Below are 27328 nucleotides of genomic sequence, written 5' to 3'. Positions count from 1 at the left end.
TATAAAATAAGATACTTAATATAATTAATATATTTTATTAAAAGTATTTAATGAATCTATGCGTAAATAAAGGATATTTTCATCTTTCATGTAAAAATGATTGAAAACAATGAAGATCACTGCATTTTTCAAGAAATAATGAGAAAAAATTATCCCTTTCATTCAATATTTTAATATCAGTTTACCAAATATTATTAATTCAAATTGTTTCCACAATTTGTGATCATAAAGAATAATAATCATATTGTTGCAACAATTTTTTTTTGAATTATAATTGAATAGCCTTCCGTCCATGAACGGATATGATAATGAACAATTTCTTTCAGAATTTGAATAAAAAAAGATTGTATATCAGCAACTAATGACCCACATTTTTATTTAAGGATAAATTCAACTTCTAAGTCATATTTTTCTTTCATGTAATTCATAATAATTTGTGGCTTACAAGTATTTGATTAAATAAATTTATTCTTCAGATATACTTATAAGTGGATACCAATTATCAAATGGTTCGTCAAGTTTAAACATTGATGCTCAGAGCTTAAATATACTAATGTTTTAATTATGTGGATCATCACAAAATCATCCGTTACAATTGTATAAGATTTTTTTTTTGATATCAAATCAAAAAGTTATTCAAAAATAAAAAAATAAAAAAAATGTGAAAAAAAATGAATATAATTGTCCTGTACGGTAATTCTCAAAAATCAGTCAATTTTCGAGTAAACCACTCAAAAAGTGGAAATTGAACAGATTTTCATCCACGTTATGAAATAATTGACTAGTCTGTTTGGATAAATAATCATTCAAATTTTGGGATTTTTAGTACACCAGCTGTACAGAAATTCTCGAAAATCATTCAATTTCGATGTAAACTATTCAATCACATTCCAACCCACCCCTGCGGTTGTGATCGTATTTCACTGAAAAAGCCCGGTTTTTTCAGTGAAATACGATCACAACCGCTCGAGCCTTCTGCGCTTGCATAAAAAAATTTGTTGTAGAGTTGTATACTCGTTTTGTCTCATATGAAACAAATGGATTAATGAACCCTTTAACTTTTTGTATGTGAGATATTGTTGTATTCTATTTTACACCTTTGTATACAAGTTTCATGTATATTCCGATTGTTAACGGTTTTGGGGTGGTCCACAAGAATCTTCACTTCTTTTCACTAAATTTTCACATTTTTTGTATCACTGTATGCTTTTAACTTTTGCTAAAATATTTTGAATTACACTTTTTCAGAGAATTCATAAATTTTACTTTATATTGTTACAAACTCTCTAGAGAGAATTCTGATTTATTAAAAATTGTTTGTATTATATAAAATTATCATCTATAATAGATAAAAAATATTCTTCATTGTATTTATGAGATTCGACGCTGAATTGCCAAATTAAATTTGATTTGCATTTGCTGCTTCAGCCTCTAACGGTCGCTAGTAGGATGGAGTGAAAATTTTAGCTTGAATAGTTTACTCATAAATTGAATGATTTTTGAGAATTTCCGTACACAACAAAATGTTTAAAAAATGAATATTTATTATTGATTTTTATTTCTAAAAAATCTTCAAAAAATGATATTATTTATTATAAATTATTTTTTAGCAAGAATGTCAATTAAACCATCCTGAACCAACTTCAAATAGTTTGATGATTGTGCCTTAATCAGCGCTGCCATCTGTGGATTATTTTGTATAATTTCACCAACGAATATTTCGTTTTCTTTCATTGCGAAAGAGACATAAGTTTTATTCTCATTTTTACCTACAATAAACACTTTTCTTTTCATTAAATCATTATCACTTGCTAATTCCACATCATTTAAGACCACATTAAACTCGAATTTATTTGAAACGTATAATTCTCTAAATTTATCTTGTGAAATATTTCCATCATTTGTAAAAGTATATTCGATTGGAATTTTACATAATCCGTAAACTGTACCCTCATTAGTTCTTAATGCAATTTGTAACATATTTTTATCAACGTTACCAACATCATTTAAGTCAATTTTATATGGAATCGAAATTTCGAATATATCACCCGATTCTATATACGCAGGAAAAGTTGGAATTGATACGAATGATAATCCGATTACATTTTTATTTATAGCTATAGCAAACCCATCCAAGTTATTCATAGATTTATTAATCATTTTCAAATAAAAATTATTCTCATTAAAATCATACATTAAATCGATAAAATTATTATTAGTTAATTGTATTGGTTTCCATATATGATGAACTTCTTCTTTAGAAATATCATCAATTTGTAAAAAGTCATCTGCTTCCGGTATATATTTTTCACGTGTAACAAAATCAGATGGTACAATATGTAATACACCTGAAACGTTTCCAATGTTTTTAATTAATTCGAGTAATACATCATCAGTAAATTGTTTTTGTGATGATTCAACATTTTGTTTATCGAATAATATAATGTTTTTTGCTTCATTAACATCTATTGATAACATTCGCCAATAGATTAATGCTCTATTTTTAACATCGGGAATGTTCCCATCTTTTGTTGCTTCATTAAAAGCAAATTGCAATTGATCACGTGCTAAATCTGGTTTATATAAATATATCTTTACAAGTGATGAAAGTATTTGTAATTGTACTAATTCCGATTCATCATGAAATGAATCTAAAAATGGATCTAAAAATACATCGACTTTATCAATCACATGACAATATTCGCCTAAAATCCAAATCGCTGCTACTTTGGCTTTAGGTTCTTTAATTATATCTAAACATGAACAAATCGATGCTAATATTGATTCGAATTTTCCGGGATATTTCCGGAAGATATCACATGAAACGATTATAGCTTCTTCGATAGCATAATCTGCTTTCCCTTGGAAGAGTTCATTTAATATATCAACACATGATGATGCAAAACTTTCTTGTTTAAGTGCTATTTGACCAATAGCATATATGCTTTTACGGACAAATGATACATCCACAAAATTACAATATTCACGTAATTCTCCAAGAACTAATTTAGCATTTCGTGGTTTACAAATTGACATAACAATATCAAGTTTTTCCATTTTAATATATGATGGATCATTATATTTAACAAAAAATAATCGAATGCTTTTGTCAAGTGAATTAGGATATTTAAGAACAAACAAAGAGATAGTACGAAGAATTACAAATTGAATCTCATTATCACCCGTGGTTATAAATGAGATAACAGGTGGTAAAGCTTGTTCAAATACTTCTTGTGGATCTTTATTGGAGTACCCTAAAAATAAAAAGATGCACTTAAATGCGCCGATAACAACCGCCGGATTACTTTGCTTAGTAAATGGGAGTAAACGGTCGATCATGTATGATGCATCATCTACTGATGTTGGCTTATATTTACTAAGAGCATCAAGAAGAAGTGACAAACACCACTCAGTACATGAAGTTGCGGCTGATAAAATCGGTCCAATATTCTCTGAATTAAATAGAAATAAAGGATTGGTACGTTTCTCATTAATTTCTAAAATGGCTGCCGTTGTATTAGAAACAACCATTGGGTTTTCATCATTTAAAAGTGATAATAAAATTTTGAATAATGATGAATTTTCTACAGACTCTGGAATGATGTCATAAAGCTTAACAACCCCAAAAACAGATGTTTTCCGAACATAAGGATCTTCATCTTTAAGACATCGACTTAAAGGTTGAATCATATGTTCAGCAACATTTTCAAGTCGAATTCTACACATGTTACGAACAGCAAGAGCACGTATCAAAGGGTTGTTATCTTGGCTATCTTGAATAAATGTATTAACTGCCATAATTGCTTGTTCTGATTCTTTTGATGAATAATTAACCAAATATAAATAAGCAAGTTTCTTCAGTTCTAGGTCATCTGTTTTTACACAACGAAGAATTGATGAAAATAAAAGTTGGACGTTTTCACCACCTCTCATCTTTGAAATTACAATCTTGGCTGCTTTTTTTCGTTGATATGGATCATTTCCTTCAAGTTGTTCACGAAGGGTTGCCATTTCATTTTTATTTTTTTTGTCTTTATAATCAAAAGTTCCTTCGCTTGGATAAAACATTTGGTTATATCAAGAACGATTAAAAGCAATTGAATTCATCTGATCAGTTTGTTAACAAACTGGCTAGATGTCGACACAAGAAGAAAAAAAACCACAAAAAATCGAAGAAATACAAATTAAACCAGATCTTAAAGACTTACCAAAAGGACCAACTGTTTTTCAAGCTTTGATAATGAAGAAAAATCGGAATGTTTTAAAAATTTTTATTTTCATTTCAGCTTCCTTAGTAATAGTAGGATTTGGTACATTCTTCCTTGGAAGAGAATTGATTCCAAAAATTTTCCCTTCAATCAGTAGGTATGATTCACCAATTTATGCATGTGGCCTTGCTGTTATTCTAACACAGGCAATAGTTTTTAGCTTCTATTTCTGGGCATGGAAACATGATGTAGAGGAAGAAAAAAGAGAAAAACAAAAACAGGATTAATTAATCAAGCTCTTATAATGATTGCTTAAAGTTCTTATCTTAGAAGTAAAATTGCTCTCATTTATTCATTTATCATTTTTTACATCTAAAATAAATTTATTTTATTTCATATTCAGAATATGAAAAAAAAAAATAATAATCTTTTAATGTTTAATCTTTAAAATGCATGAGGATAACAAATAATTATATTTAGATGCGCCATGTAATCCCAATTAATTAAGCTAATATAAATTGATAATTATTAATTCAAGCAACTTATGATGAATTCCGAATTTTTATAAACATAAAATTTTCCTCTTGTTGTATTTTACCATTAATATAATTTAGTATCAAAAAAGATAAAATTTCCCTACAAAGAATAATTCATTTATAAAAAAGTGACTATCTATCGTCGAACGGTTTGGTCTTCCTTTTCCAATGAGCATCCCAACTGGTGATGAAAAGAAGGAAGTTGCAGCAGTTCAAGCAACGCAACGCATTCGTCTCACAATCACATCTTCAAAACTTCCAAATCTTCAAAAGGTTTGCAATAATTTAATTCAAAAGCTCAAAGCTGAGCATCTCAAAGTTCGTGGACCAATTCCAATGCCACGCCGTAGACTTAGGATCACAACACGCAGAGCTCCATGTGGTAACGGTACTGAAACATACGATCATCTTGAACTTCGTATTTACAAACGTGTTATCGATTTTGTTGGAACGCCAGCTGCTGTTAAACAAGTCACACAAATTGGCCTTGAACCAGAAGTTCATGTTGAAGTTTCAGTAATCACTGAGTAAAAATTCAAATAGGAAATCTGTTCAATAATTCTTTTTTGGATTTTTTTATCTTAAATATGAAAGATCTTAAGTACTTTTATTTTTTAATAAAACATTGATTGAATTTTTAATAAATATCAATTATCTTTTTTTTAAAAAAAATGATACTTAAAAAAATTATACAGTAGTTAATTAAGATTAGTATATTCTCTTAATACGTATTCAGCTATGAAAGTTATAGTGGCAAATTTGAAGTCTCCTTTCCGGTGGTTGGTCACAACTTTGAATGCATTATACCAAATTCAATTCAAATTACAGTTTTTGTTTTTTGCTGCACAATATTCATCATTTGAATGGATTTACAAACATTTTGTGCTCTTGCACTCGATGCTCTTTCAGCAAGTGAGACAAGACAACAAAGTGATACAAATTTAACAGCATTTCTTCAACAAGCACCACTTAATTTTGCATTACTTTCATTCCAACTAATTTGTGAAAGTGGAGACCAAAGAATTCAGAAAGTTGGAGCAACTCTTCTTTTTCATGTTATAAAAGCAGGAATATGTCAAAATGGTGATTTCATGAATAACTTTTGGGGTATTTTTTCTGAAAGAATCATAGGTATTTTAACCAACCCATCAATTTTAGAAGTGACTAAATCCTTACTTTTATGTGTAATTCATATAATGGCAAGTACTACATTCAAAATGAATGGCTCTACCGTTATACAAGAATTTATAATGAAAATGTCAAGCATACCAGAATTAGAGACTGGAGTATTTATTATTATTCAAAAAATACTTCTTGATCGACAAGGTCTATCAGGATTTCCACATGAATTTCTTCTTAACTTAACTTCTAAAGAAATTATATATGAAGAATCTATTGTTCCGCGTGCGCAACTTTTCTTTGCACTTTCTGGAGCTATTGAAGATATTGAATTTTTTAAATCTGTATTTCCACAACTTATTTCTAATTTTCCACAAGACAAAATCCATAATATTTTATATGCTATAGAAGACTTTTCTCTAAAACATGCTCTTCTTTTTAATGATGTTCTTTCACCACTCATCAATTATTTAACACAAATAGCAACAACACAAACGTATTCCCATCGTAACAATGCACTTTTTATATTCAGTGCCTTATCGGAAGGGGCACCCCTAATGTGTTCAAATTCTCCTTCATATTATGGACCAGTATTTCAGTGTCTTATCCAAGTTATTTCAGAAATAAATGAACAAAGTATATTGGGGGATGATCCTAATGATACATCGTCAGCTAAAATAGCCATTAATGTTTTAGAGGAAATCATTTGTAATTCAGGTTCACCTAATTATTTTCGGTATCTTAATGAACTTCGTAAACATATTACGCAACAACCGAATCAATGTACATGGCAACAGTTTTATGCAATACTTTATCCATTTACAGTTTTTGATTCAAAAGTCTACTTTGAAATCATCGGTAATAAAGATTTGATTCAAGAATTTACAAGTGACATTATCTCATATTTTCATTATAATTATCATTATACTATACGTCTTTTAACATATAAAATAATTGGATCATTATCAAAAGCAATTCAATATCATTTTCAAGAATTTACATTTGATTGGATATATCCATATCTTATTAATTTTATTAATGAGACATCAATTGAAGTCCAAAAAACAGCAGCAAAGACATTTGATATTTTTGTTAGTTTCTCTTCTATTAATACTTTAATAGAACGATGTGATCAAATATATCCTAATGTCCGAGATTTAATATTAAGAGTAACAGATCCAATAATTGAAGGACATTTATTTAGTATCATAACAAGGTTTGAAAAATCAGTGCCCGAATTTTATCAATACTTTAATGAAATCAATGAAATCATTAAAAAGATTTATCCTGTAACAGAAAACGCATTCATATTACGTATATCAATCATTTGGTGTTTTGTTAATGGTATCGAATCAATATATCGCGCTACTAAAGAAATATCAGCTGATCATATGGAACAAATGAATTTATATTTAAATGATGTGATTCAAATGAATAACATTTATATTAATGAATTATTTGATCAACATCGTCATCAAGTTATGTTTTCATTAATACGATTTTTAGGTGAACGATCGATTAATTATTTTGGCGTCTTATTTCAAAACGCTATTAATGTTGTTACATCTAATTTATCACCTGAAATATTCGAAATGTTTAGTGATACTTCATGTTGTCCTAAATCAATTTATTCGAGAGTGAATCCCAAAGGTAAACCATTAAAAGTATTTGTCCTCAAATCGAAAGTTAATGAAATATTAAATGAATTCGAAGTCATTTATTCATTAGAAATTGCATTAGGTACCAATTTTTTACCGAATTGTAAAATCATATTTGAAATTATCCAAAAATGGCTTGATTATCCTTATATGGTATCACTTATTATATATGAATTAGCGAAAATAATTTTTGCTTCAATTAAATTATTTAAAAATGATAAAGAAATATTAAATAATTTTTTGTCATATGGATTTAAACTTTATTTCGAAGTCGTACCTTACATTGAAAAATTTAATTTCGGATTAATTTATAATATCATTGAACATATTAATCGAATGATCGAAAAGTCAATTACATATAAAGAAGTTAATGAAGAGAATTTTGTTAAAACTTATTTAACATTCCATTTATTAACAACTAAAATTCTTGACTTTAAATTAAAGCGAATGAATGAACTTATTAAATTTCAAGATGAAGAAATAGAATCCGATAAAATTATTGAAATCATTGGAATTGTCATTGATAAATTATATGAAATAACACTTTATCTTACACAATTTAATCCACAACAATTTATTCCAATATTTGAAGCCAATTTTTTCCCATTAATTGAACAAACAATTAACAATGATATAATCAAAACAGATATATATAATTTTATTACTATATATATAATGGTTGTTGGGAAACTTCAACCACAGAATGAAATATTAAATAAATTCATTCAACATTATATAAATTCATTAATACCAATCCAAATTCTTAATAATAATAATGAAGAAGAAATTAATAATGTTATAAAGAACTATAAAACGAATGAAGTTGTGTCTATTCTTAAACAATTAATACGTATTGAAAGTGAATGTATACCACTTCATAATGATTACATTAAAGCACTTTATAACATATATTTATATACACTTTCAGTTGACGAGATTTATCTATATAACGATGATATCACAGGTAATGTAATAGCAGCATATGCAGTACTTGTTCGATATTATTTGTTAAACACAGAGTTAAAAGAAGAAGCACTTGTAAATTTCTTCTATTATTTACAAATTACTGTGGATTCATGTACCTCAAATATAATATTTAACGTGCTGGATGATTTGTTGGATATGGCAGACCCGATGATAGAAGCGAGTGCTGAATTCTTAACAAAGATTATATGCATTGCGTCAAACGTAATCAATTCGTCGCAGAAAGTACACCCAAAAATAAAAATTAGATTGGCCGATGTGACAAGTGATGTGTACCAAAGAAATCCAGAACTGTTTGAGAGTTGTTGCGCTTATTTGATACAAAAAGAACATTATCCCAAAGAGAAAATAGAAACTTTAAAAAGATATATGAAATTTAGATAATAGAAAAAAATTTGTAAGTAATTCTTTTTGTTATTATGAATGTTTGATATCATTTGTATTAATAAAAGTTCTTAAAAATTTGTGTTCTTATAATAAAAATGTGGGGAAAAATTACATTGAAGTAACATAATTATGATAACAAATTTTTATGAAATAGAAATCATTCGAAAAATGAAAAAAGTAGTTCTCCCGGGAGGAATCGAACCTCCGTCCCGGGATTCAAAGTCCCATGTGCTAACCATTACACTACGGGAGAGAACTGATATACTTAAATATATATTAAATATGATTCATATATAATCATTTCAAATAAATAAAAATGTTTTTTTCTTAATGCATGAAAACTAAAAATGTCATGAAATCAATAACTTTTATAAAAGGGATATTAATTTAATTAATAATATATTATATTAAGTAAAATTTCTTTATTCATATTCACATTATTTAATATTTTCATAATAAAAATAAATTCCAATTCGCTATTACAAAACTTTTTTACTTTTCCGCTTATACTTGGCTCATCAAATCCGAAATGACATCGCTTTCCTGTCCTTCATTTGTTTTCAGTGTTTGAAAATCATAATTAATCAAAGGGTTCGGCTTTGCCAACACCTTAATTCCATTGTCAGTGAGAGCCTGTAAAATTTTTTCCTTTGCTTCAGTTTTTGTTGCACATTTCACATGAAATGTATAAGAACTGACGCAATTCGAACTCGCGCTTACCCACGAAGCGTAACAGATCTCGAATCCATTTGGTGAAGGGTTATCAGCCTCGTCAATAATTGCCAATTTTTCGACATCAGATCTCCATCTATTTCTTTCGAAGTTAACGCTAGTTCCTTTTGGTGGTGCGAATTTCAACAACATTGATCCAAAAGGGGCGTATAACATCACTGCGTTAGGTCCATTTTCCTTGCTGAAGTCCCATAACACCTCAGAACTCCGACACGAAAATTTCAATTTGAATTGATCGGCGTTCTTTTGAATTCCAAACAAAACGATATTTCTGAACAAGTAAATGGCAATTTTTGTTTTGCCGATGAAACTTTCCATGCTACTCCCGATCAACCCGAAATAAGGGATGTTAAAGTTACCAACCTGATGGTAATATGTTCGTAGTCCCCAGTCAAAGTTTTCAGAGACATTTTGAGGATTGAAATCTTTTTGTGGAGGTTTATAGATTTTCCTTTCAAATTGCCCACGACTTAATAACATGTCATCGATCTTAAACGTCGTTTTACGGTCATTAATTCTTGTAATTAGTTTAATTGTACATAATTCACGTTGTGACTCTGCAATCAATTTACGTTCATTTACAGTCCGACCAATGTAAGCAAATTTAATTTGCGCCTTTCTTAAGAATGGTAAGTCATTATGTTCACTTGGCATCACATTAATTATCGCTTTAATTAATTCCGGATAATAAGTGAATTGTTGAGTTGGAACAATTAATACATCATCTAAACAAAGTTTTTGATGTCCACTTGGATTACTTAAGAGCTGGGAAAGTTTTGGCGAACCTCGAATTATTGAAATTGCTGTTTCATAAGAAGCTGCTATACTTAACAAGGGCAAAAAGGCATCAACGAAATATAACAAAAATGGTCCTATTTCAGTGGACAAATTTAATTCGGAATATATTACATGAAATCGTTTCCGAAATAATACCAGTAAACGATGCATAAACTTGACCTGTTCCATGTATGATAATATATTTTGGTTACCTCCAAATGTTCGAGAATTTTTACAGATGCATCCCAATATTGGTACTGCATTATCTTGGATTGCTAATAATTCATATATAGCACTCGCATGCTTTTCTGGTAACTTTACTAATTCTAATATCTCTTGTTGATTATTTTCTCGTGCATATGCAGTAATGATTGGTTCAACTAAAAAATTAGCACCGACTTTCATCAACGTATTCACTATATCAGTACTTCCTGCTTTAATCGCATAATGAATTGGCATTAAGCCTTCAGGACTTGGAAGATTTGGATCAACTTTTGCTTTAATTAATTTGTTGACAAGTTGTAAACCTAAGAAATTATCGGTTTTATACAATTGTATCGAAAGTATTAGGAGTGAATATCCCTCTTTGTTGCATGCATTCGGTGAGAAACCTTTAGCCAAATATTTATCTAATGCTTCTGTTGATAATGGTGAGTCGAAAATTGGAAGTTGCTTGTGGAATGAGATTAAATTTAATGCTTTATAATTGACTCTTTTGGCTGCAAATTCTAATGGGCTAAAGCCATCTATATTCTCTTGCGCTAACAATGTTGTTATTTGCTCATCGGTTAACAAGTTTTCTTCATTTGATCCGATAAGTTGTTGAAGTGCAGTAACATTTGAAAAATCAGCACAAATATGTAAAATGTTTTGCTTTTTATCATTGACAGCATAAATATCAGCGCCATTTTCTGTTAAAAATTGAAAATTAGTTCGGAAATTATCTGATGGTCGTTGTACTAAATAATGTAATGCTGTAATACCAGCTTGATTCTTTATGTTTATGTCAATCTTTAGTTCATTAATTGAAACTTTTAATGCTTCAGTACAATTTGTAACTGCAGCTCGATGTAAAAATGTATTACCCATTTGATCGACAGATACATTTAATTCGGGATGTTCAGCAAGTAACGCATTACGTATCAAATTTGTTTTATGATTAACAGTGTCATGAAATAATGGTCGACCATGATTCATTATATCAGCTGATACCCCTGCTTGTAATAAGAGCTTTACGATTTCGGCGTATTCATTTAAGACTGATATAATTAAACACCTTTCTGGATCAAATTCATATGTATTGATTTTTTTTCCTTTTTGACATTTTAAGATTGTTGCAGCAAATTGAGTTCTACCGGTTTCAATTGCCGTTAGTAACATTGTTTTATTATTTTCATATGGATAATTAAGAGGAAAATTATAGTTAAGTAATACTTCATATACAAAAGAAGCTTTGGCGTCATCAAACTTTTTGGTTAAACGCATTATCATATTGATACTTGGATCAATTGGATGATTCATGCTTAAGATAGTTGATATAAGATCTGGGTTCCCATTGGCAACTGCGCACGTTAAAATGGACCGCCCCATTGCATCGTCTTTTGTAAAGTCGGGTTGGACAACAGCGGCTAATTGCTTGAAGACATTAACACTTCCTTTAAGAGCAGCATAATGGAACGCAGTAGTAACTCCAGTAAAGAAATTAGGATCTGCGCCTTTTTCTAGAAGTAATGATATTACTTGTGTTTGAGAACCTGGAATTGCATATAAAAGAGGTGTCATCTTAAATGTATCTACAATATCAACTTTGCTTTCGTTATATGATTTAATGACATTGGAATCTCCTTCCATAGCGGCTTTATGTAATGGTGATATTCCAATGGAAACACCAGTAGTAGCCCATTGAGATGAACGAGAAATGATATCAGATATAATGGGTGTAGGAGATTTCTTGTTAAATGTAGCACCATTTGCATATAAATATTCAGCAATTTCACATGAGGTAGCAAGTTCAATTGGTGTCTTCTTAACTTTTCCTTCCATTTTAACTTTAAGATTAATGTCAACTTTTGGATTAAGAGTGTCTGAATTAAGACGAAGAAGAATTTTAAGAAAATCGATACGATTAGCTAATACAATATAATGAATTATACCATACCCTTCGTCATCTGTGGTGTTAAGTTTGTCTTCTGGAAGCTTTTTTAAGAAGACTTTGAAAGCATCTTTTGATTGATGGTCAATACATATGTTTGCAATTCGAATGGGATTTTTTGCTATATAATAAACACCTGTAAATGGTTTTGTTAATTCTGCTAGTCCTTGATCATAATTGAGTTGACAAGCTAATTGAATTGGATTAATTCCATGTTCATCTTCAATAGTTGTAGAAGCGCCATTAAAGACAAGATTTTGTATGGCAACAAAATTTTTGTTGTTAACAGCAATATAAAGTGCAGTTTGTTGAAAAGCATCAATTAAGTCTAAATAAACAAATCCTTTGAGAAGTACTGGCCAATTCACAAAATCATGGTTTGCAGCAAGTACATGAAGTAAATTTTGCTTTTGATTATTCATGATATAATCTAAGCCATATATTTTTGAATAAATGGGTTTTAATTGCCTTTTCAATTGTTGTGCATTCAGTGTTAGACAAAGATCAAGAAGAGATGATAGTGTTGTTTCTGAATATGTGTGATCAGTCTTTCTCATTTCTATTAAGAAATTTTTTTCGCTTGTTTAAATAGTTTACATATTTGCTAAAATCAAAAAGTGACATTATTTATAAAATTGTGCTTTTGGAAACATTATAGTTCGTAATCAATGTGTAAAAATTTCATAAAACCAATCATCAAAGAATAATAAAAAATGAATAGGAAAAAATTTGTTCTATGAAATATTTTTTTTTTAAATTTAATCTCAACAAAACCTAAATTAAGTTTCTTTTTTATAACAACGATTCAATGGAAACATAATAGGCATGATACGAGCGATTGATTTTTAAGATATTTTGTAATTTCAATATAATTATTTTATCAAGTTCAATACAACGCTTTAACATCATGGAGAATGATAAGTGATATACTAAGAAACTAAATAATTTTTATTTTAGACATGAAAGAATTCGCGATAAGCTGTATTACATCTTTGGATTTCCTTTTTTGCTCTATTTGAACCTTCCATTTCGAAAGCCTTTGCGTTCCCATGTTCAAGTGTTTGACTATCCTCGAAAAATTGATTGATTTGGAGCATTTTATGTGGAGGAAGTTCTGATATATCAAAGTAGATATTATACTCTGGATCTGTAACACATACGCCAATGATTATGTCATCCTTTTTACCATTGTTGAGCATTGGCATTAAACCAATTGGACGTGCTTTCATAATACATAATGGTGGAATTGAAAGCTGACAAAGGATAAAAATTCCAAGTGGCCCATTAGAATCTGTCAGGGTTTCGGGAATTAATCCATAATTTGCTGGGAAAACAAGAGAAGAAAAGAGAATCCGATCAACTTTAAGAAGACCAGTTGGATTATCAACGGTTGTTTTTAATCTTGATTCTGCTGGTGTCTCGACAACACAGGTAACAACTTTAGGACATGCTTGTCCAATTGGAACATTATGCCAAGGATGATGCATCATTAAAGAACGATCTGATATCTTTTTTGGTGGAATCCTCTTTGATTCGGCTTTATGAAAAACCATATCTAAGTACATTTTATATTCATTATCGTCGCTTTCTGATGGAATCATGTGTTGGGAAATCGAATGGTAAACGGTTATTTATCGAATATGGGGCGCCCCATTGCTTCCCACGTCATAACCGCTATTTGCATTGAAAAATGAAAAAGTGTAGTGGCAGATGGGGTGGCCCTAATCTAAGGAGAATACGTTATGGCTGAAATTGTTGTTTTCCTTCGATGAAAGCAACAACGCAACAACTTCTTCTAACAATTAAAAACTGCAAAATTATGGCATTCAAAATAATCATATCAATACCAGATACAAACTTTTTTACAGACATTCAAGGACTATCAACAGCAAACACACTATAAATATGATTCCAAGTACATCCGAATTTTTTTTACCAAAAGAAATCCAATGTAAGCATTTTTCCGGAAGATCAAATTGTTATTTCTTGTCGTAATAAGATTAATTTTAATAAAACCAACTGTATCCATGATATCCTTATACGAGCTAGAATCAGTAGCATCGAATGATATTCAATCATCAAGATCTGCTCTATCAGATAAAGCCAAAGCTACACCAACTAGCACACCCAGGCAACAAACTTTCATGTATCCAGATTCCAAAACATCTAATTCAAAGCAAAGTAAATTTTATCGAATCAAATCATCAAAAAAGAAAACGCATATTGAAAATACGACAAAGGTCCATCTAAGCACCCATTGCACGACAAAGGTGCCGATATTCTTGAGTTCCCTGCATCTGAATTTGAGATCCAAAGACGAACAATATAAAAGAAGAAAGTTCTTCATCTAACAGTGACACCACTTCACGCGTTGATGTTCTTGAGCGATCTCTTCATGCAAAGTTTGCTCTAAAAGATGATTCATTTATTCCCCGGCCTCAAAGTCTCTCAACGCAAAAAATCTGTGTTTAAACTTCTCATTTTTTAATTTTTCATTGGTTCCAATGGAAGGAAGCAAAGGCGATCCAATCTTTTGCATTGATAAAAGGAAGGCCTCTTGGTGTGTTCAACAAGGCAAATCGCGTGCTGTTTTTGTAGCGGAAGGTGGTTATGTAGAATAAATAAAATGGCGTTTACCCGAATATTACTTCCTTCTTCTTTGTGGATGTGTGGATAAACACCTGATTGAATAATTGTTGCGTCCAAATAACAACTTTAAAAAATATAAAAATATCATTCAAATACAGTTTCATATGCATATTCAAATATTGAATGATAATTTCATTTCCACTTGCAACTGCATATTTATCTGTGTTCTTTACATTTACATTATTAAATATTTGAAACATTTAATAGACTCAAAGAATGCTGAATAAGTAATTAATCCAATACTATATTAATAAATAATATCACATCTTTCATAAAGTGATGGTTCAATGCTTTAATCAAAATTAAAATCATTTTGTGATGATATTTCTTGAAGTTTTTCTATTTCATCATATCGAATTACTTTTGCAATTTCATTTGGAGTTATCTCCTTCTTCGGTCAATTGTTTATGAAGTTTCCAATTGTCTTTTTTAAGGTTTTCAAAGTTTTCTTGGATTTCATTAAAAATTGTATCTCTGTGAGATTCAACTTCTTCATCTTTTCTAGTATTTGCAAATATGAAGCCTTTATATTTTCAACAACTTTCTGTTCTATTATTCTCAATCAAATCTAATAAGATAATATTCTTTTGTATATTTTTTTTAGAAGTATACGTTTAAACACATTAAATATTTTTGATTTGAGATTATTATCTTCCAATTTATTTTGATTTCATGATTATTAAAATTTATAACAAACAAAGCATATTCCATATGACAATTTGCAATATTTCACCCGTTTCATCAAATGTTTGGTTGATTCTAGAGTTTGATGTTTGCATGCTGAAATTATGAAAATTCGATTAAAGAGTACTATAAAATGAAAATAAAATTATGTTTATGAACACTTTGATTAAATCAAAGAAAAAAAAAATTTAATTTTTGGATTATTTTATCTTTTACTTAAAAGTCCTCGAAGTTATCCTCTTTTGCAAGTTCAGCAGCAAGTTGAAGAAGAGGAGGAATGTATTTTACATCGCATGCCATCTTCAAGAACGGATGTTTCAAAAGTTCTGTTGCCGTTGGTCTTTTAGCAGGGTCAGGATTTAAGCATTGATTCAAAAAGTCCAAAAATTGGGGTGACCTGCTTTCGATGTTTGAAATTTCGGGGAGCCCCTGTGAAACGATAAGGAAAAGTGCTCTCATTGGGGGTACCTCAACATAGGGCGGTTCACCTTCTGCCAATTCTCTGCATAAAATACCAAGCGACCAAATATCAACTGAAAAAGTGTACGGTTGTGCTCTGATTAATTCGGGCGCCATCCAATAGGGTGTGCCAACAATTGACTTACGACTTTCACCACTAGATGAGAGCTGTGCTGTGTATCCAAAGTCTGCAAGCTTGACTTGACCATCAGTTGTAAGAAGTACGTTATCTGTCTTAATATCACGATGAATCTTGTTTTGACTATGCATGTATTCAAGTGCATGTAATATCTTCTCGGCAAAGAAGGCAATGTGTGGTTCTTGGCAATCACAAAATGTTGCAACATTTGTTAATGAGCCACCATTCATATATTCCATGACAATCCAGAGTTGGTTGTCAATACGATGTGCTGAATAGAATTCAACAATGTATGGATTGTTCATGCTCTTCATAAAGCGTGTTTCTTCAAGAAGGGTTTTCTCATTTTTCTCGGTCAAAATCATTTCTTTGAGAGCAACAACTTTGCCGTTTTGCTTGGCAGTATAAACAGTACACGTAGATCCTTCGTCAATCTTTTCGATATCAGTAAGGAAAGTTCTGGGATTATCGCTTCGAAGGAAATCTTTGAGATCTGGAAGAGGAGGAACATCACCATTAATGACTTGATTAGCTGTTGATGTCATTTCTGATGGGTTATTGACAAAATTCATGGTATCGATAACATCTTGAGGATTTTGAATGATTTCTTCTTTTCTGATACCGTTAACCTTGAGGAGCTTCTCCCATTCTGGAGGCAAACCGACAAAACCCATTTCGCTGTTGAAGTCTACATGAACCACATGCTCACATGAAATCGGATCACTAATTAAATTTCCATTGTACATTGTAGCTGCTGGAGGCAACAATGAAGAGTCAATATTGTTGTCTTCAACAACGTTGGCAGCAACTCTTGGGCCTAAAACGGCAACTAATTTCTTTGGAACATCTTTCAACTGCCCTGTGGTTTCATCAACAGTTACGCACACACCCTTTTGGAGTTCATACGGTGTCGAGACGTCGTACTTTTTCTTGTCTTCTTTTCTTTTTGGAGCTGTAATTGGAGGAATGATTCATGTAAAGTTGTCAATCATGGGCTTTTATAAACGTGCCCTGCGGTTTTACACAAAAGTTTTATTCATTTTTCAATAAACTATTGTCAAAAACTATTCAAACAACGCAACCGATAACCGCTATTAACCAAAAAAGTTAAACCAAAAAACAGAAGTAATTAAATGTATTGTTCTTTTTCATAAAATTTTTATAGGCAATTGTCTTTGGATTACGTTTTTCTCACTATGAGTTTTGGCTCAAATATTGAAGAAATGGAAAACAAAAAATTGAAACGAAAAGTTTAAATGATGAAACATTTAATTTGTTTTGGAATGTACATCCGTGAAGCCAACCCCAGCGATTGGATTTCGAATATTTTTTTTTATTTCTTTATTACGAATTATAATTTTCTTTGAATATTACTCTGAAGAAAGTTTAAACCCAACAATAACTTTTCGTATCTATGATCGTATACCAATACAAATGATTATACACCAAGGTTTCAGAAATTTCTGAAACCTACTTATTGAGGAATAAACTTTAATTTATTGTCGCTAGCGATTTTTTTTCGAAAAGACATGCACATGCTAAAATCGATTATTTGCGAATTTAACAAATGAAATAAATAAATAAGCCTTTTAGCGATTTTTTTCACTTGATCCACAAATTTCGATAAAACTTTGGTAATCAATTCAAATATAAAATTTGAATTCCTTTATTGCGTGTGAACAAAAAATATTAAAGATTTCAAATCACAAATTTAACAAAAAAATGTCCATTCACTATAATATTAATTATTTTGAAATAAATCTATTTTTTTACGATTGAAAAAATACAACACCTCGTGAATGATACATGCTTGGGAATGGAATTCGTAGAGGGCTAGTTCGGCGGTTATGTGGGCATTTTTATTCAATTCATACAAATCTTTGAAATTTTTAATACTAACACAATATTTTGAATGGACCTTTGTCATAAAAAAGTATCCGATCTCATAGGTTTCCGATTAATTTAATTCAGAATGGTGAGGCTTTTATGTGCAATATATGGGTTTTCAGCAGGAGAGGTTGTCGGCCTTTTGCTGCAGCCCTCAATATTATATACACATATACAAAGCTCATTATCCTACGATAATAAATAAGGAGTATGATTTGGACATCGTAGCGATTTTTTGAATGCTTGTTCAGCCAATCCGATCAATTTCAACACAACTTCACTAACCGCCGGCAAATGACGATTATAAGCATTCAATTTTGGAAAACTAATTAGTTCAGACATCGATTTGTATTAGAATTGATCTGCCTGAGTCAAAAAGTTTCTGGTTTTGAACTATCAAAAACATCAATTTCTCAATCTAAAATTGATATTTAGTTATCATATTGCTATTTATAATAAATCGAATATGTCTGGTGATTTATTTTAAAAAATGTAATTATAAATTGTTTAAAATCAAACAAAATGGAAAAGTTATCATTAATGATCGTGAATGTTGTAGCAAAAAGTGCCAAAATTTGAACGCTTTTTGTCAAATGCCAACTTTAATTATCGGAAAACGATACATGCTTAAAATTGTGTATGCAAGTTGAGGATTTGAATTGATTTTCCGGTTAGTACGCTTTTTCAATGTTATCCATGAGGAAAAATCATAAAAATGTTTGCCTTTCTCTTATGCATCATTAACAGACCATATGCAACAAATGGTCTCACAGGATCTGCTCTTCGTGCAGAACTTAAAAAGAAGTATGCTTCCCATACTGCATATTCATATGACACTGCACGTGTTTACATGTACAATGATGTTGATTGCACTGATGGAGAAATGTTTTTGATGTACTCTGGTACAACATATCCATGGACTTGCGGAAAGTCATCAAAACCATCTGCAACATATGTTAACTGTGAACACAGCGTTCCACAAAGCTTCTTTAACGAAAAAAAGCCAATGGTTTCCGATCTTCACCATCTTTACCCATCAGCTGCCAAGATTAACAATGCTAGATCTAACTATCCATTTGCTGAAGTTGATTACAGCCAATGCAAGAAGTTCTGCCGTGATATGGAATGCACAACCTCTGTTCCATCCAACCCAGATGAATACTCATGCTTAATTAATGGTAACAAATTCATGCCAAGACTTGCAGATCGTGGTCAACTTGCCCGTGGTATCCTTTACTTCTACACAATGTACGATTCATATGATATCTCCCGAGTTGGTGATCTCAATACCTTCTTAAAGTGGAATAGAGAACATCCACCAACTGATCAAGAACTCACGCGTAACGATCGCATCAACAAGACACAAGGTAACAGGAACCCATATGTTGATGACTACACCTTAGCCGATCAAGCATGGCCTTAAATAGCTTAATAAAAGCTGGTAGTTTTATAACTACAATTTAAGACTTTTTTGGTTGTAATTTTATATCACATCTTTCCATCTGTATACAATTTGTTCTTCAAATGATAATTACATTGAATTTCTTTAAACCATTTTCCCAATTAATTAAATTTTATAGATGTGTAAATTTTGGTCAAAATTTATTCCTTCAATTGTTGATATTTATAACAAACTGTTTGTCATGTTAGTAAAGTTTAAACCCCAAAACACTTATAGAAGATAAAATGAGTAAATTCACTCAAAAAAATTACGATAGAGCTCGTTAAAAGTAATTTGATCGTTTCCTCAACAGAATTTTTTCAAGTCGAAAAAGCTATTAAAATATTTAATGTTAAATGAAAAAAAATCTATTTGGGTTAACTTATTTAAAAAAATAATAATGTACCTAATCAATATTATATATATTTTTATGTTTATTAATGTTATATCCTCAGATTAATACAACTTTTAATGATCACCACCCTTCGTGTGTTTCTTCTTCTTCTTCAAATATTTGTGTGAATTCTCTTACCGCTTCATACACGTTTTCATCTTGATAATTTACCTCTTTTAGTAATTCCATTCCATCATTTTCCTCGAATTCGTATTCTACGACATTAATTCCTTCATCATTTATATAAGGGAATCTAAACAACAAAGTCAATGCTCTAAAAATTTTGCAGATTAAGTCATCGTCATCAATTTCGAGTGATTTTGTTAATAATTCTGTAACACCATGCTGACTATAATGCATAATTTCTTCTTGCGTTGAATTATATATTAATGTTGTTAGCGCCGAAATTATTATTTTCCTTACTCCGAATCCATGTGATACATAACCAGATTGAAAATAAGGAACTACATTAATCGCACGGAAGCATTCATGCATGAAATATATCCCAATGCTTTTTTCTATAAACATTGCGGCATCTTCTGCAACTTCATCTGATTCTATTTCTAAAAGTTTTACCATCGAAACGAAATCAATTCGTGGATACTCTTCAGGTCTTTCCAAATATTTCATATATTTACGCACAAGTTTCATCGTAGCTAATAAACTTCGGAAGTCAGGTTTCTCTTGAATCACAAAATTTATTAGATCTGTAATCCTTGGATCTTTGGATACAATTTCAGTTGAAACAGTGTTCTGACATAATTGATGTAAGATAGAGAGAATAAATGTTTCGGTTTGTGGTATCTTACATTCAAGTAAATAATTTACAGCATTAAAAAAAGTATCAAATTGTTCAGAAAAATCCGATTTACTAAGCTCACAGAGTAATGCAGCAACATGATATCGCATAAAATTAATATATTCATATGCATTGGTTGGTAACTCGTTAGATGGAGTTAACGTAAGAAGATCAACTAATACACCAATAGGTAATGAGTTAAAAATAACAGATAATAAAATAGTATTAGCTGATGCAAAATTGGTGAGGATACTTAAAATCGAGGTAGTCCCCTTAACATCTTCGATGGTTATGCATAAAATTAGTTTGTTTATAATATCAATTTGTGCAAAAAAATTAAAAAATCCATCATCAACATCGCTTGTTAAATTATCAATAATGGAAAGAGCACTGTGTATAACATTCGGAGGGTATTCTAAATCTTTAATTAATCCTGCTTGAATTAAAATTTGTGGAATTTGACAATTAATAAATTGTTCATCAACAGGAAAATAGCACATTGTTGTAAGGAGGCTAAGCTCGTGAAGGGCTGAATCAAAAATATATAAATTACCTGAATCAAAAGCCATTTTAATATTTTCATAATCTTTATGTAATTTACTCGTATCATCAAGTTTTTCCTTGGATGTGTCAAACCTTCCACGTTGCATTTCAATTTTCATTTTTTGTTTCTTTATAGATTTATACCCTATATGCATTCCTTGACAGTTCTCAGCTAACGGCCATAAATTATTTCGCATCACATGTCTACTGAACACCCAAAACGGTTTTGGGTTTTTGAATATGAATACGATGATTTTCCTTTCATTCCTTTCTATCGTTGAAAAACCTATTTGCTTTCATTTTAGTTATCATTTAATCTATATTTACTATCAAAATCGCAATACAAATATCACAAGATGTAAATTTTCCTTAGAAAGAGTTAAGGCTTATTTCATTCATAAGTTCAAATTGCTAATATAAAAATATTATGGAACTTTCCAAAAGAGAATATCAAAGTCATAGGATTAATTTTTTGAGTTATAGTGTTATGCTTCTTTGTAAAATTATTTGCATGAATTATAAATGAAATATTATCATTTTTAGCAATTTCAAGAAAAAAATTACACCTAAAACTTACTTTGACCCTTCAAGCAAGTCTTAGATATAATATTTATTTTTGGTAAAAAATCATCAAATCCATTAATAATTTCTGATATCAAGATACGATAAATTTTTTCCCATAACTTTTTGAAATCAACTCTAGAGTTTATCTACTGGGATTGTTTGATGTTCTGGCTAATTATATTCCATTATTTAGCAAAAACGGATTCCATCTGTTTTTTTTTTTTTTCACCGATTTTTTTATAGAAAAGTATTATATAAAGTATTGAATGGCAAATAAACCATTCAATTTTTTTTATTTTCCAAAGAAAAATTCTGAAGAATTTGTCACAAAAAATTGAAAAATTAAATTCAAACGGTCGACCTAAAAAATGTCAAACATTGAAGGAGAGGGTTCCCTCCCTTCCTTCAAAAAACCACTTAAATTCACACCTGTTTCTATACGTATCATGGAGTCTTGCTTGAAAGCTTACAATGCACAAAAATTTTTGTTATTGTATTTTTCAAATAGGAAAACTTTTGTCAAACAATTTTTTGATCCAAAGTTTGCAGAAACAGTTTCACCAAAGTTTGAATTTATTCATTTAAGCAGATCTGATAAGTCAGGAAATTGGTTAACAACAACTTATCAGTTTAAATCATCACCATTTTACTCTATAATAGATTCTTCTAATGGGGCTTTTGTTAGAATTCATTATGGTGACATGACATTACCTGAATTACAAATATTTATTAATTCATTTTTATCTTCTAACCCAAAGTTCATCCTTGATGCTTGTACTTTCCCAGCCATTATTAATGGAATCAAAGAGAACAAGAAACGAACCTCTTATTCTTATGGAACCAAAATTAAAGTTATGTTCCAATCAACCAGACTTCCATTAATACATATCTTTGTTAACAAAACAGCTCCACTAAGTTGTGCATTTGAATCTTATTGTAAAAAGCAGAATGTCGATCAAAAATTGTATTATTTCATGTATCATGGAGTTCAGCTTCCTCCAGAAATGACTGCCCTTCAATTCCATATCAAGAGCAACAACACAATCATTGTCCACCACTTGGATGACAAGAACTCCAACGAGCCGATCACGGTATCAATAATCGGCGTTGATGGGAGTTCAACGGCATTAACCGTCCAAAAGTGCCGCACAATTGGCGCTGCTTTGCGTGCTTACTGCGAAAGTCAATCTATTGATCCTCTAACCATACGGTATAGGATTAATAATGATTTCCTCGATGAAAACCTAACTTTTGGTGAGCATGATATAAAAAATGGTGATCAAATCATAATTCAACAGAGAATGCCTCTTTCTAATATATTACAGAATCGGAATTGTAACCTACAACAGGATTTGTCTGGGACGCCAAGTATGCCGAATGTTTTAGAGATCCAACAAAATCCAAATATGGTTTACATTCCACTGCCTCCTTTCACCCATGTTAACTCTCCACATGTTTTAACTAAGTCTTACCAATATCAAAAGCAACCTGAGCAACAGAATACAAACTTGTGGGATAATTTCCAATAAATATTTATTATTAAACGATACTTATAAAATACATTCTAATATTAAAATCATTTTTATTCATTAAAGTGCACTCTGAAAATTATATATTTCGAAATAGAAAAAGAATATATAAACTGCCGGACAAAGTATTGATTGCCAATCGCAAATTTGCGGAGTTGGTCGTATGAAAGCGTCTTGTGAAAGGAACACAAATGAGACAAGTAAGCAAACAAGTGCTGTTCCAGCTCGCTTAGATGTTACGCTCTTTGTTATATAATAAACAGTTTCAACAATCGAATTGTTCGACTTTTTTAGTAATTTCTTTTCTTCGCCGTAGTTGAACTTCACTGAGATGAACGATGAAATCACTAAAAATAAGCGAAGAATAACAGTTAGAAAGCCGGCAGAGGCTGACGTGATGGGTGAAAGTGATAATGAGACTCGGAGAAAGACAAGGCATGGATCTGAAATGATCCCATTGTCGGCTGTGATTGTGAGAATGAAACTTCCAATTAAACCTGCAAAAGCAGCACCATGCGTTTTCCGAAGAAGCCTTATGTCAAAACCATATAGAAGAAAGATAATTCCCATCGTAAGACATATAACGGAAATTATTGAATTAACAATAATAAATAACAATGATCTCTCTGGAATAGATTTGTTTGGGTTTGGTGAAAATTTTTGTAGAAGAAAACGTGAAACTGATGCAACAAGTTGAACATATAATACTGCTTCAAGCACACATATTGGAAAATCGAGAAACTGAATAAATAAACGAAGTGGAGAACTGACCGCGCTTGGTAAGGTGTTAAAGATAATACCTGATATAAGAGGACCTACAAAAAACCATATGTTATGAAAGAATTTCTTTTTCACTGAAAGAATAAGTAGAATAAGAAATGCAAAAAAAACACCAAACATAAACTGAATGTACCCACTGTTTGAAAGAAATATAAAGTGGGGCTCGTGGTTGGACAATAGTTCGTACATCTGTGGTTTGATTTACAATGTCTGTTTGAATACACCTTGTCAAAAGTGGGCTGATGGTGTGTTTTTGGCGCCAAAACTGGAGAAAGATTAAAACTCAGTTTAGAATTAATTAGATTCTTTAAAAGTCCTATTTATGTTTTTATTAAAGCTTGATAATTTCATTAATGCAGTTTCATATTTATATTTAAACAAAAAGAAAAATTAAATTTGTGCAAATCAATAGATTTACAAAAAAAGTATATGTTATATTGATAACATGTTATCAAGAGGAATTATGATTAAAGAAAAATTATGAATTACGATAAAAGTTATCTTTTTCCAAAATTTAACAAGCGAAGATTGTATTAGAAATTTTATTTTGAAGCTTTTTAAGTTCTCTTCAATTGAAAAACTGACCATAACTTCATTCAATAAGATAAGAGAATTGGTAAACTTCTTGTGAAAAACAAACCATTATTCATTGAATTCTCTTTTGATGAAGATATTTTGAATATTATTTCACATTCATATCAAAATTGAATCATTAAAATCCCAAAAATTTAGACTTTCAAGGTATAAATCACTGGGAAAAAATTAACATTTATTAAAATGAATTGTAAAAGAAATCACATAAAAAGGAAATGGAATGAAGAAGAAGATAACCAACTAAGAGAAGCTGTGAAAGAAATAGGCGTTCCACATTGGACAGCTATTTCAAAGAAAGTCAAAACACGTAATGGAAAACAATGTCGAGAAAGATGGATAGGAATGTTAGATCCAAATCTTGTTAGAAATCGATGGACACCTGAAGAAGATGCATTACTTCTTCAGAAGCAAAAAGAAATGGGAAATAAGTGGTCTAAAATTGCAAGATTTTTCCCTGACTATTCTTCGATAACAATAAAGAATAGATTTAATTGGCTAATGAAACATAGACCGTTGAATTTCTTTAAAAAGGAAGAAAATAATGATTATGATGATGATTTTTTTGATTTGTATTTTTGTTCTGATTCTTGGAAAGAAATGAATTTTATGGAATTCCAATCAGATTTTGATTTATTGTTTCAACATTATTAATTAAATAAAACATTAAAAATTTAATAAAATAATATGAATCAAAATAAAATATATTTTTATTAATTAATTTAATAACAGTTTTTTATATGATGATAAACAATAATGATATTTAATTCGATTTATCAGAATTTAATATCTTTTTTTCATCTTTAACATTACAAAAAGCATGAAAATTTGAAGAACAAACAAACAGTTCAAAAAAATTTCTTTCATTTTCTGGAAGATTCATCAAAACCTTATCTAGTAATTTTTGATTAAAATACGATGTTTCAACAAAACATGGTATTAAGATCCTTTCTAATGCTGGCGTAAAATTCTTTTTAAATGTTGAAATAATGTATCGTACAACCTTATCTGTAAATAAATATTTCTGTGGAAATTTATAATACATTATCCCAGGGCAATGTGGAAATTCAAGATGATTTATTTTTTCGAAAAAATCAGAATTGATTTTATTTGATTGAAAAAACACAATGGTTTTATATTTTGGAGGTAGAGTAATTACAGATAAAAACCTAGTTAAAATTTCCTGAATTTTATTTATTAGTTTCTTTGATCCTGGAAACATTGGTGTTTCTACTTCTTCATATATTTTATCTATATCCATATCTACTAGAATTACATTTTTTGGAACTTTTAAATTATTACAAGGATAAATTCCATGTATAAAAGGAACAGGTGAATGTAATAAATCAAGATAATTTGAGGTGGTTGAAAGAATTGGTGCAAATGTTCCATTGAATTGAAAAGGGAAAAGTAAAGATTGTAAAGCAAAAATAGAAAATGAAAGATTTCTAAGATTAGTCGAAATAAACAACACTGATTTTTCTAGCAAAAGTATGCTAATCAACTTTACAATATTTCCAACTGAAAGGGTTGAAAAAAGGCAATCTATTGTTGTGTAACAGATATTTTCAAATATACTATCTCTTCCTGGAATTATAATTGAGAAACTTTTTGATAAATTAATTGAATAACACTCATTTCCTACAGTCAAAGCCTTATATAAGCGTAACTCTTGTATGAAAAAAATAGGTATTTTAATGTCTTTTACTCTTTGACCTCCATTATCATAAACCATATTTTGAAGAAGTCTTATTTCTTCTTCAGAAGGTGGTATATATTTTTCAGCAATTCCTTTCTGATAAATGAAAGTTTCTTTATTCGAAAGAGTTTTCAAACAAAAATTAACAAAAAAGAAATGAGTTGAAATGATTGGTACTGTGGTTAAGACACAATAACACAAAGGATAACTATTATAGAAAGATCCATTGTTACAAAATTCATTGCTAGTAAAATTAAAGAAATGTTGAAAGCAAATACCATACAATGAACTTCTATTTGAATGTTCATTTAAACGAAATACAAAATACTGATATACGTAATTTTTTGTTTCGTTAATTCTTTGAAATCCATTAGGAAAACAAAGATCAATAAAAGTTTGATATTCTTCCATGTCATATAAAAGTTTAGCTGGATACATAAATAATATATGTGGTTTAACAATATTTTTGGATTCTTTTGAAGCTCCAACAAGAAGAAATTGTTCATATACATCCTGGAAATGACTTTCTTGAAGTTCTCGATTTTCAATCAATGACTTATAAAATTTGTTTCTATGCCTCTGTGACTGCGATCCAGAAAAAAAATCATTCATTTGGG

General features: G+C 30.1%; 7 protein-coding genes across 7 annotated transcripts; 2 read left to right on the top strand and 5 right to left on the bottom strand.

The window, feature by feature from the left end:
* Positions 1 to 1599: 1599 nt before the first annotated feature.
* GO595_002212 (Adaptin N terminal region family protein) lies at positions 1600 to 4011 on the bottom strand (the record flags this gene model as incomplete). Its single annotated transcript, XM_067915097.1, has 1 exon — positions 1600 to 4011. The coding sequence occupies one exon, from the start codon at positions 4009 to 4011 to the stop codon at positions 1600 to 1602; it is 2412 nt and encodes an 803-aa protein (XP_067777898.1).
* Positions 4012 to 4912: 901 nt separating this feature from the next.
* Positions 4913 to 5275, top strand: GO595_002211 (40S ribosomal protein S20; the record flags this gene model as incomplete). Its single annotated transcript, XM_067915096.1, has 1 exon — positions 4913 to 5275. The coding sequence occupies one exon, from the start codon at positions 4913 to 4915 to the stop codon at positions 5273 to 5275; it is 363 nt and encodes a 120-aa protein (XP_067777897.1).
* A 4121-nt stretch (positions 5276 to 9396) lies between these two features.
* On the bottom strand, positions 9397 to 13110 carry GO595_002210 (ankyrin 2,3/unc44; the record flags this gene model as incomplete). The annotated part of the gene is made up of 1 exon (XM_067915095.1): positions 9397 to 13110. One exon carries the CDS (start codon positions 13108 to 13110, stop codon positions 9397 to 9399), a length of 3714 nt encoding a protein of 1237 aa, XP_067777896.1.
* A 396-nt stretch (positions 13111 to 13506) lies between these two features.
* Positions 13507 to 14154, bottom strand: GO595_002209 (soluble inorganic pyrophosphatase 1; the record flags this gene model as incomplete). The annotated part of the gene is made up of 1 exon (XM_067915094.1): positions 13507 to 14154. One exon carries the CDS (start codon positions 14152 to 14154, stop codon positions 13507 to 13509), a length of 648 nt encoding a protein of 215 aa, XP_067777895.1.
* Positions 14155 to 16102: 1948 nt separating this feature from the next.
* On the bottom strand, positions 16103 to 17158 carry GO595_002208 (STE family protein kinase; the record flags this gene model as incomplete). Its single annotated transcript, XM_067915093.1, has 1 exon — positions 16103 to 17158. One exon carries the CDS (start codon positions 17156 to 17158, stop codon positions 16103 to 16105), a length of 1056 nt encoding a protein of 351 aa, XP_067777894.1.
* A 1928-nt stretch (positions 17159 to 19086) lies between these two features.
* GO595_002207 (secreted nuclease) lies at positions 19087 to 19794 on the top strand (the record flags this gene model as incomplete). Its single annotated transcript, XM_067915092.1, has 1 exon — positions 19087 to 19794. The coding sequence occupies one exon, from the start codon at positions 19087 to 19089 to the stop codon at positions 19792 to 19794; it is 708 nt and encodes a 235-aa protein (XP_067777893.1).
* Positions 19795 to 23701: 3907 nt separating this feature from the next.
* On the bottom strand, positions 23702 to 24211 carry GO595_002206 (uncharacterized protein; the record flags this gene model as incomplete). The annotated part of the gene is made up of 1 exon (XM_067915090.1): positions 23702 to 24211. One exon carries the CDS (start codon positions 24209 to 24211, stop codon positions 23702 to 23704), a length of 510 nt encoding a protein of 169 aa, XP_067777892.1.
* Positions 24212 to 27328: the final 3117 nt, after the last annotated feature.

This window comes from Histomonas meleagridis (genome assembly GCF_020186115.1).
Source record: "Histomonas meleagridis strain 2922-C6/04-10x chromosome Unknown contig_16, whole genome shotgun sequence".
NCBI classification, from domain to species: domain Eukaryota; phylum Parabasalia; order Tritrichomonadida; family Dientamoebidae; genus Histomonas; species Histomonas meleagridis.
Note: the sequence above shows the minus strand (reverse complement) of the source record. Positions and strands in the feature narration are given on the sequence as shown.